Below are 10,994 nucleotides of genomic sequence, written 5' to 3'. Positions count from 1 at the left end.
CGTCTTATCCCACACTACCCTATAGCCGTGTAAATGTGTTGAATTAAGCAACAATGTGTTTATTAATGAATTAAAATAATTTTTACCCAGATATTTAGTAAATATAAATCACTCTTTTTGTGAAATTGATTTAGGATGACTTACTTATTACTTGCAATAATCGATAATAACCGTTGCTTTTATTATCACGTACTTTATTTAGTTAAATTAAATTAATACTTTTCACTCAAAATTGTAGTACTTAAAATCAATTAAATTATATTACATGTCACTATGTTGCCATAATTTAGCAGCCATTACTCACTTTCATACGTTGCATTTGGATCATTTACAGTTACTGCTACAGATGATCTATAAATGACTTAATTTCCATAACTATCTGGTTTTCCAAATGATAGTTCAACACAGTCATTACAGCATTACACATTTTAATCAGAAACTTCAAATGTTTACAATGGATTCATGTCATAAATCAACAGAAAATGAATTATTAACAAACACTGTTTAAAAACCACTGAAGACATGTTGAAGCTGCGAAAATGTCTAGTAAAATATGTTTAAAAAAATATATAATTTCAAAATGAATCTTTATCCTGAAAGAGTTGCACTAACTTGTCAAAGTAAATATGTTCACAGAGCTGAAAGAGGAAAAAAAATCTTCAGTCTGAAGTATAGAACTAAAGCGTCAGGAAGACCCTGACAGACTGCGACGGTCATGAAACCCTCGTGTTAACGTTACTGACACAGAACATGTGCGGTGGTTTCCCACTTTGAAAACAAACGCCAGATATTGTTTAAGCACGCACACAGAACGGACAGCTAACAGATCATGAAAACATATTTTCTGAATTGGCACCTACTCCAACTTTAATTGAGTAATAACAAACAGTCTTCTGATTTATTAATTAAGAAAGAACTGTTAAATGCAGCCCTACATTCATGTGTCGACTCAGCTGTTTCTGTAGTACGAATCTTTTACCACAGATATAACAAGTAAACGGCATCTCCCCAGCGTGGTCGTTTTTCTTGTGTTTGGACAGACTGTTTCTTGAATGAAACTTTTTATCACAATCTGAGCAGCTGAAATCTTTTACTTCTCGATGAATTCTCATATGTCCCGTTAAGGAGTTCTTCCCTAAGTATCCCTTACCACAAACTGAGCAAGTAAATGGCATCTCTTGTTGGACTTTATTCTGTTTCTGCAGACGTCCCTTGCGGCCAGAGCTTGTTGCACATTCAGAGGAGCTACTTGGTGTTTTTACAGTACTACATTCCTGATCACTTACAGGTACATCATTGGGTTTGTGGCCAGAGCTTGTAGCACATTCAGAGGAGCTACTTGGTGTTTTTACAGTACTACATTCCTGATCACTTACAGGTACATCATTGGGTTTGTGGCCAGAGCTTGTAGCACATTCAGAGGAGCTACTTGGTGTTTTTACAGTACTACATTCCTGATCACTTACAGGTACATCATTGGGTTTGTGGCCAGAGCTTGTAGCACATTCAGAGGAGCTACTTGGTGTTTTTACAGTACTACATTCCTGATCACTTACAGGTACATCATTGGGTTTGTGGCCAGAGCTTGTAGCACATTCAGAGGAGCTACTTGGTGTTTTTACAGTACTACATTCCTGATCACTTACAGGTACATCATTGGGTTTGTGGCCAGAGCTTGTAGCACATTCAGAGGAGCTACTTGGTGTTTTTACAGTACTACATTCCTGATCACTTACAGGTACATCATTGGGTTTGTGGCCAGAGCTTGTAGCACATTCAGAGGAGCTACTTGGTGTTTTTACAGTACTACATTCCTGATCACTTACAGGTACATCATTGGGTTTGTGGCCAGAGCTTGTAGCACATTCAGAGGAGCTACTTGGTGTTTTTACAGTACTACATTCCTGATCACTTACAGGTACATCATTGGGTTTGTGGCCAGAGCTTGTAGCACATTCAGAGGAGCTACTTGGTGTTTTTACAGTACTACATTCCTGATCACTTACAGGTACATCATTGGGTTTGTGGCCAGAGCTTGTAGCACATTCAGAGGAGCTACTTGGTGTTTTTACAGTACTACATTCCTGATCACTTACAGGTACATCATTGGGTTTGTGGCCAGAGCTTGTAGCACATTCAGAGGAGCTACTTGATGTTTTTACAGTAGTACATTCCTGATCACTTACAGGTACATCATTGGGTTTGTGGCCAGAGCTTGTAGCACATTCAGAGGAGCTACTTGATGTTTTTACAGTAGTACATTCCTGATCACTTACAGGTACATCATTGGGTTTGTGGCCAGAGCTTGTAGCACATTCAGAGGAGCTACTTGATGTTTTTACAGTAGTACATTCCTGATCACTTACAGGTACATCATTGGGTTTGTGGCCAGAGCTTGTAGCACATTCAGAGGAGCTACTTGATGTTTTTACAGTAGTACATTCCTGATCACTTACAGGTACATCATTGGGTTTGTGGCCAGAGCTTGTAGCACATTCAGAGGAGCTACTTGATGTTTTTACAGTAGTACATTCCTGATCACTTACAGGTACATCATTGGGTTTGTGGCCAGAGCTTGTAGCACATTCAGAGGAGCTACTTGATGTTTTTACAGTAGTACATTCCTGATCACTTACAGGTACATCATTGGGTTTGTGGCCAGAGCTTGTAGCACATTCAGAGGAGCTACTTGATGTTTTTACAGTACTACATTCCTGATCACTTACAGGTACTTCATTGGGTTTGTGGCCAGAGCTTGTTGCACATTCAGAGGAGCTACTTGATGTTTTTACAGTACTACATTCCTGATCACTTACAGGTACTTCATTGTTTTGTGAAGGCTTTGAACCTGACTGAGGCTCCCTGGTCTCCTCCCAATCACAACTGTCATCAGTCTTAGGTTCAGAGTGGGACATCTTGTCATCAACCTCAGGTTGAAAATGTCCATCTGGATCGGAGTTCCTGGCTGGTTCTGGTCCTCCACAGCCCTCTCCATCAGTTTTTGTTTCCATGTGCTCAGTTAGTCTTTGATGCTCTTGAAGCTGCTTTCCCTCCTGACTGGTCCAGAGTTCATCCTGTTCCTCTTTAATGAGCGGGCGCTCTGGTGGGTCCTCCTGGTCCATGCTGGGGCTGGACTTCTCTTTTATGTGTGGGAGCTCTGGTGTTTGAAGTCCAATGTGTTCCTGCAGAGGTACTTCATTGCTTTGCAGAGGGTTTGAACCTGACTGAGGCTCCCTGGTCTCCTCCAAATCAGCCTTAGGTTCAGAGAACTGTGAAGTCTTGTCATCAGTCGCTGGTTGTAAATGTCCCTCTTTGTTCAAGTTCCTCGCTGGCTCCAGTCCTCCACAGTCCTCTCCACCAGCTTCTGCTTGCACAAGCTCCTCATCTCTGTTCTCTTCTGGTAGGCCTTGATGAAGCTGTGAGGACTGACGGTCAACACACTGATGTTTTATAAACTTGGACCGCCTGGTGAATCTTTTGCCACAAACACTGCAGTTGTAATCCTTTGTGTGGGTTGCCTTGTGTTCTTTCAGATGTATCCTCCGATTAAATACTTTACTGCAAACTGAACAACTAAATAGTTCATCTCTTGTGTGATTTTTCATGTGCGTCTTCATTTTAGATTTTTTGCAAAACAGTTTCCCACACTCTGCGCAGCTAAATGGTTTCTTACCAGTGTTGCATTGAGTATTGTTTTGCACAGGGTTTGAACCTGACTGAGGTTCCCTGGTCTCCTCCAAATCAGTCCTAGGTCCAGAGAAGGGTGAAGTCTTGTCATTTGTCGATGATTGTAAATCTGTATCCGAGTTCCTCGCTGGCTCCAGTCCTCCACAGTCCTCTCCACCAGCTTCTGCTTTCACAAGCTCCTCATCTCTGTTCTCTTCTGGTAGGCCTTGATGAAGCTGTGAGGACTGACGGTCAACACACTGATGTTTTATAAACTTGGACCGCCTGGTGAATCTTTTGCCACAAACACTGCAGTTGTAATCCTTTGTGTGGGTTGCCTTGTGTTCTTTCAGATGTATCCTCCGATTAAATACTTTACTGCAAACTGAACAACTAAATAGTTCATCTCTTGTGTGATTTTTCATGTGCGTCTTCATTTTAGATTTTTTGCAAAACAGTTTCCCACACTCTGCGCAGCTAAATGGTTTCTTACCAGTGTTGCATTGAGTATTGTTTTGCACAGGGTTTGAACCTGACTGAGGTTCCCTGGTCTCCTCCAAATCAGTCCTAGGTCCAGAGAAGGGTGAAGTCTTGTCATTTGTCGATGATTGTAAATCTGTATCCGAGTTCCTCGCTGGCTCCAGTCCTCCACAGTCCTCTCCACCAGCTTCTGCTTTCACAAGCTCCTCATCTCTGTTCTCTTCTGGTAGGCCTTGATGAAGCTGTGAGGACTGACGGTCAACACACTGATGTTTTATAAACTTGGACCGCCTGGTGAATCTTTTGCCACAAACACTGCAGTTGTAATCCTTTGTGTGGGTTGCCTTGTGTTCTTTCAGATGTATCCTCCGATTAAATACTTTACTGCAAACTGAACAACTAAATAGTTCATCTCTTGTGTGATTTTTCATGTGCGTCTTCATTTTAGATTTTTTGCGAAACAGTTTCCCACACTCTGCGCAGCTAAATGGTTTCTTACCAGTGTTGCATTGAGTATTATTTTGCACAGGGTTTGAACCTGACTGAGGTTCCCTGTTCTCCTCCAAATCAGTCCTAGGTCCAGAGAAGGGTGAAGTCTTGTCATTTGTCGATGGTTTTAGATCTGTATCAGAGTTCCTCGCTGGCTCCAGTCCTCCACAGACCTCTCCACCAGCTTCTGTTTTCACAAGCTCCTCATCTCTGGTCTCTTCAGTTTGGCCTTGATGAACCTGTGAGGACTGACGACCAACACACTGATGTTTTTTAAACTGGGACCGCCTGGAGAATCTTTTGCCACAAACACTGCAGCTGTATTGTTTCTTCTTCCTTTTGTGAATTTTCATGTGCTTCTTAAACTCTTCTCTGCATAGAAAAGTGTTTTTACAAACGGAGCAGCTGAAAACTTTTTCTTCTGAATGAAGTATCATATGACGCGTTAAGGAGCTCTTCAAGGTGTATCTTTTACCACAAACTGAGCAGCTGAATGGTTTCTCTCCTTTTTGGCATCCATTGTGTTTCTGCAGACGTCCCTTGTGGCCAGAGTTTGCAGCACATTCAGAGGTGCTCCTTGATGTTGTTCCAGTACTACATTCCTGGTCACGTCCAGGTACTTCATGTTTTTGCAGAGAGTTTGAACCTGACTGAGGTTCCCTGGTCTCCTCCCAGTCACAACTGTCATCAGTTTCAGGATCAGAAGAGTTTTCAGTCTTGTCATCAGCAGCTGAATGTGAAGGTCTATCTGGATCCGAGTTCCTGGCTGGTTCTGGTCCTCCACAGTCCTCTCCATCAGTTTCTGTTTCCATCTGTTCAGTGAGTCTTTGATGAAGCTGTGGGGACTGAGGTTTCTCTTCATCGTCTTCTTCACTCTTCACAGAGACAGGACTAAATGGGAACTTGATGATATCAGCCTCCTCCAGCCCTCGAAGCGTCTCTCCTTCCCAACTGGTCCGGGGTTCAGATGCGGGTAACATCTTGTCATCAGCAGCTGAATGTGAAGGTCTATCTGGATCCGAGTTCCTGGCTGGTTCTGGTCCTCCACAGACCTCTCCATCAGCTTTTGTTTTCACAAGCTCTGCATCTCTGTTATCTTTTATTTGTCTTTGATGAACCTGTGTGGACTGACGACCAACACACTGATGGTTTTTGAGCTGGGATGGCCTGGTGAATCTTTTGCCACAAACACTGCAGCTGTATTGTTTCTTCTTCCTTTTGTGAATTTTCTTGTGTCTCACCACATCTTCTCTACATAGAAAAGTGTTTTTACAAACTGAGCAGCTGAAGCCTTTTTCTTCTGAATGAAGTATCATATGACGCGTTAAGGAGCTCTTCAAGGTGTATCTTTTACCACAAACTGAGCAGCTGAATGGTTTCTCTCCTTTTTGGCATCCATTGTGTTTCTGCAGACGTCCCTTGTGGCCAGAGTTTGCAGCACATTCAGAGGTGCTCCTTGATGTTGTTCCAGTACTACATTCCTGGTCACGTCCAGGTACTTCATGTTTTTGCAGAGAGTTTGAACCTGACTGAGATTCCCTGGTCTCCTCCCAATCACAACTGTCATCAGTTTCAGGATCAGAAGAGTTTTCAGTCTTGTCATCAGTATCTGGTTGTAAATGTCTATCTGGATGCGAGTTCCTGGCTGGTTCTGGTCCTCCACAGTCTTCTCCATCAGCTTTTGTTTTCAAAAGCTGTACATCTCTGTTCTCTTCTATTTGTCCTTGATGAACCTGTGAGGACTGACGACCAACACACTGATGGTTTTTGAGCTGGGATGGCCTGGTGAATCTTTTGCCACAAACACTGCAGCTGTATTGTTTCTTCTTCCTTGTGTGAATTTTCTTGTGTCTCACCACATCTTCTCTACATAGAAAAGTGTTTTTACAAACTGAGCAGCTGAAGCCTTTTTCTTCTGAATGAAGTATCATATGACGCGTTAAGGAGCTCTTCAAGGTGTATCTTTTACCACAAACTGAGCAGCTGAATGGTTTCTCTCCTTTTTGGCATCCATTGTGTTTCTGCAGACGTCCCTTGTGGCCAGAGTTTGCAGCACATTCAGAGGTGCTCCTTGATGTTGTTCCAGTACTACATTCCTGGTCACGTCCAGGTACTTCATGTTTTTGCAGAGAGTTTGAACCTGACTGAGATTCCCTGGTCTCCTCCCAATCACAACTGTCATCAGTTTCAGGATCAGAAGAGTTTTCAGTCTTGTCATCAGTATCTGGTTGTAAATGTCTATCTGGATGCGAGTTCCTGGCTGGTTCTGGTCCTCCACAGTCTTCTCCATCAGCTTTTGTTTTCAAAAGCTGTACATCTCTGTTCTCTTCTATTTGTCCTTGATGAACCTGTGAGGACTGACGACCAACACACTGATGGTTTTTGAGCTGGGATGGCCTGGTGAATCTTTTGCCACAAACACTGCAGCTGTATTGTTTCTTCTTCCTTGTGTGAATTTTCTTGTGTCTCACCACATCTTCTCTACATAGAAAAGTGTTTTTACAAACTGAGCAGCTGAAGCCTTTTTCTTCTGAATGAAGTATCATATGACGCGTTAAGGAGCTCTTCAAGGTGTATCTTTTACCACAAACTGAGCAGCTAAATGGTTTCTCATCTTTTTGTAGTCCATTGTGTTTCTGCAGACGTCCCTTAAGGCTAGAGCTTGTAGCCCATGTGGAGCTCCTGGATGTTTTTCTAGTTTTACATTCCACGTCCCTTACAGGTACTTCCCTGGGCAGAGGGTTTGAACCTGACGGAGGTTCCCTGGTCTCCTCCCAATCACAATTTCTATCTGTTTCGGTATGAGAAGAGTTTTCAGTCTTGTCATCAGCATTTAGTTCTAAATCTCTATCTGGATCTGAGTTCCTGGCTAGTTCTGGTCCTCCACAGTCCTCTACATCAGCTTCCGTTTCCATCTGTTCAGTTAGTCTTTGATGAAGCCGTGAGGACTGAGGTCCAACACACTGATGGTTTTTGAGCTGGGACCACCAAGTAAAGCTTTTGTCGCAAACACTGCAGCTGTATTGTTTACCTATCATGGGCAGTGTAAGACTTTTCCTTTGAGCAAATTTTGTTCTGAAAACTGAACTAAATTGTTTCTTTGCCGTTTGGGTTTCCTTGTGGTCAGAGCTTGAAGCACATTCAGAAAATCTAGTTGATGTTTTATCAGTATTACATTCCTGACCACTTCCAGGTATTTCATTGTTTTGCACATGATTTAAACCCGACTGAGGTTCACTGGTCTCGTTCAAATCAGTTCCAAGTTCAGATAAGTGTGAAGTCTTGTCATCAGTCGCTGGTTGTAAATGTCCCTCTGTATCGGAGTTCCTGAATGGTCCTGGTACTCCACAGTCCTCTCCATCAGCTTCTGTTTTCACAAGCTCTGCATCTCTGTTCTGTTCAGTTTGGCTTTGGTGAAGGTGCGAGGACTGACGACCAGCACACTGATGGTACTTGAGTATGGACCAAGTAAAGCTTTCGTCACAAACACTGCACCAGTATCGTTTTTCTCCCACATGGAGTGACATGTGTTGTGTCAGACTTTCCCTTCCACTTAAGTTTTTACTGCAAACTGAGCAACTAAATGGTCCATCTCCTGTTAGGGTATAATTGTGTTCCTGCAGATGTCTCTTGTGGTCAGAGCTTGAAGCACATTCAGAAGATCTAGTTGATGTTTTATCAGTATTACATTCCTGACCACTTCCAGGTATTTCATTGTTTTGCACATGATTTAAACCTGACTGAGGTTCACTGGTCTCGTTCAAATCAGTTCCAAGTTCAGATAAGTGTGAAGTCTTGTCATCAGTCGCTGGTTGTAAATGTCCCTCTGTATCGGAGTTCCTGAATGGTCCTGGTACTCCACAGTCCTCTCCATCAGCTTCTGTTTTCACAAGCTCTGCATCTCTGTTCTGTTCAGTTTGGCTTTGGTGAAGGTGCGAGGACTGACGACCAGCACACTGATGGTACTTGAGTATGGACCAAGTAAAGCTTTCGTCACAAACACTGCACCAGTATCGTTTTTCTCCCACATGGAGTGACATGTGTTGTGTCAGACTTTCCCTTCCACTTAAGTTTTTACTGCAAACTGAGCAACTAAATGGTCCATCTCCTGTTAGGGTATAATTGTGTTCCTGCAGATGTCTCTTGTGGTCAGAGCTTGAAGCACATTCAGAAGATCTAGTTGATGTTTTATCAGTATTACATTCCTGACCACTTCCAGGTATTTCATTGTTTTGCACATGATTTAAACCTGACTGAGGTTCACTGGTCTCGTTCAAATCAGTTCCAAGTTCAGATAAGTGTGAAGTCTTGTCATCAGTCGCTGGTTGTAAATGTCCCTCTGTATCGGAGTTCCTGAATGGTCCTGGTACTCCACAGTCCTCTCCATCAGCTTCTGTTTTCACAAGCTCTGCATCTCTGTTCTGTTCAGTTTGGCTTTGGTGAAGGTGCGAGGACTGACGACCAGCACACTGATGGTACTTGAGTATGGACCAAGTAAAGCTTTCGTCACAAACACTGCACCAGTATCGTTTTTCTCCCACATGGAGTAACATGTGTTGTGTCAGACTTTCCCTTTGGTTAAAGTTTTTACTGCAAACTGAGCAACTAAATGGTCCATCTCCTGCTACGGTATAATTGTGTTCCTGCAGATGTCTCTTGTGACCAGAGCTTGAAGCACATTTGGAGGAGCTCCTTGATGTTTTTCCAGTTCTACAGTCCTGATCATTTCCAGGTACTTCACTGTCTTGCAGAGGGTTTGAACCTGATTGAGGTTCACTGGCCTCCTCCCAATCACCAGTATTATCAGTTTCAGGTTCAGTGTGTGAAGTCTTGTCATGAGTATCTGGTTGTAGATGTCCATCGGGATTCAAGTTCCTGACTGGTTCTGGTCCTCCACAGTCCTCTCCATCAACTTCTGTTTTCAGAAGCTCTACATCTCTGTTCTCTTCAGTTTGGCTTTGGTGAAGGTGCGAGGACTGACGCCCAACACACTGATGGTACTTGATCTTCGACAAAGTAAAGCTTTCGCCACAAACCTTGCACCAGTATCGTTTCTCTACCATGGGGAGTGTCAGACTTTCCTTTTGACAAAGTTCTGTACTGCAAACTGACCAACTAAATGGCTTCCCTCTTGTTTGGGTTTCCTTGGGGCCAGAGCTTGTAGCACATTCAGAGGAGCTAGTTGCTGTTTTTCCAGTATTACATTCCCGATCACATCCAGGTACTTTACGGTTTTGCAGAGTGTTATCAGTATTATCAGTTTCAGGTTCTGTGTGTGAAGTCTGGTCATGAATATCTGGTTGTACACGTCCAACTGTATCAGAGTTCCTGGCTAATTGTGGTCCTCCACAGTCCTCTCCCTTTGCTCCTGCATTCTTCTGTTTAGTAAGTCTTTGAAGCGATGAGAACCGCTGAACACATCGATGGTTTACTAACTGCGGCCACGAAGTCAATGTTTTGCCACAAACACTGCAAATGTATCCATTTTCTTCCACATGGAGAGACATGTGTTGTGTCAGACTTTCGCTATGACTAAAGTTTTTACTGCAAACTGAACAACTAAATGTTTTATTTCCTGTATGAGTGTTCATGTGTCTCTTCAGATCTGTGTTTCTGAGGAATAGTTTACCACACTCAGTGCAGCTAAATGGTTTCTCACCAGTGTTACATTCAATGTTATTGTGAAGAGGGCTTGAACCTGACTGAGGTTCCCTGCTCTCCTCCAAATCAGTCTCAGGTTCAGAGAAGTGTGAAGTCTTGTCATGACTATCTGGTTGTAAATGTCTATCTGAATAGGTGTTCCTGACTGGTTCTGGTCCTCCACAGTCCTTTCCATCAGCTTCTGTGTCCATCTGTTTAGTTAGGCTTTGATGAAGCTGCAAGGACCGACGGCCCACACACGGATGGTTTTTAAGATGAAGAGGACCAGTGAATACACTGTCACAAACACTGCAGCTATATTGCTTCTCTCCTGTATGGACTGTCATGTGCTTCACAACATCTCCTTTCGATTGAAAAGTTGTGTCACAAACTGAGCATATGAAACGTTTTTCGTCTGTATGAGGTACTGGCAGACTGGGACTCGACTCCTGCTGCTCGGGGGGAACCTCTTCTCTACTCACGAACAGCGGCTGGACTTCTGTGGAGAATAATCAAATACAAACACGTTTTAGAAAACAGTAAGCTTACCTCAGTCACATTCAAATTAGGTTACATGTCTTAAATTCAAAGGGGAAACAGCCTGTATCTAAGACTCAAGACCAGAATATCTGTTGTCCTCGGCTGTCTAGGCAACGGCTAGTTCCTATCTATGGAAGTTTTTAATCGGACTTCCACATATGTAACCCACAGCAGACAAT

General features: G+C 43.0%; 1 protein-coding gene across 2 annotated transcripts; it reads right to left on the bottom strand.

Moving 5' to 3' along the window:
* Positions 1-237: 237 nt before the first annotated feature.
* Positions 238-10,771, bottom strand: LOC123971082. Of its 2 annotated transcripts, none has more exons than XM_046049671.1 (2): positions 2,805-10,771; positions 238-2,714 (listed from the first exon to the last, which is right to left on the bottom strand). In XM_046049671.1, the coding sequence occupies exons 1-2, from the start codon at positions 10,620-10,622 to the stop codon at positions 906-908; spliced, it is 9,627 nt and encodes a 3,208-aa protein (XP_045905627.1). In that variant the 5' UTR covers positions 10,623-10,771; the 3' UTR covers positions 238-905. The 2 variants fall into 2 exon arrangements, with proteins under 2 accessions (XP_045905627.1, XP_045905635.1); XM_046049679.1 differs by having other exon boundaries at positions 238-7,794; positions 8,308-10,771.
* Positions 10,772-10,994: the final 223 nt, after the last annotated feature.

The sequence above is a fragment of the Micropterus dolomieu genome, linkage group LG01, assembly GCF_021292245.1.
Source record: "Micropterus dolomieu isolate WLL.071019.BEF.003 ecotype Adirondacks linkage group LG01, ASM2129224v1, whole genome shotgun sequence".
NCBI lineage: Eukaryota > Metazoa > Chordata > Actinopteri > Centrarchiformes > Centrarchidae > Micropterus > Micropterus dolomieu.
Note: the sequence above shows the minus strand (reverse complement) of the source record. Positions and strands in the feature narration are given on the sequence as shown.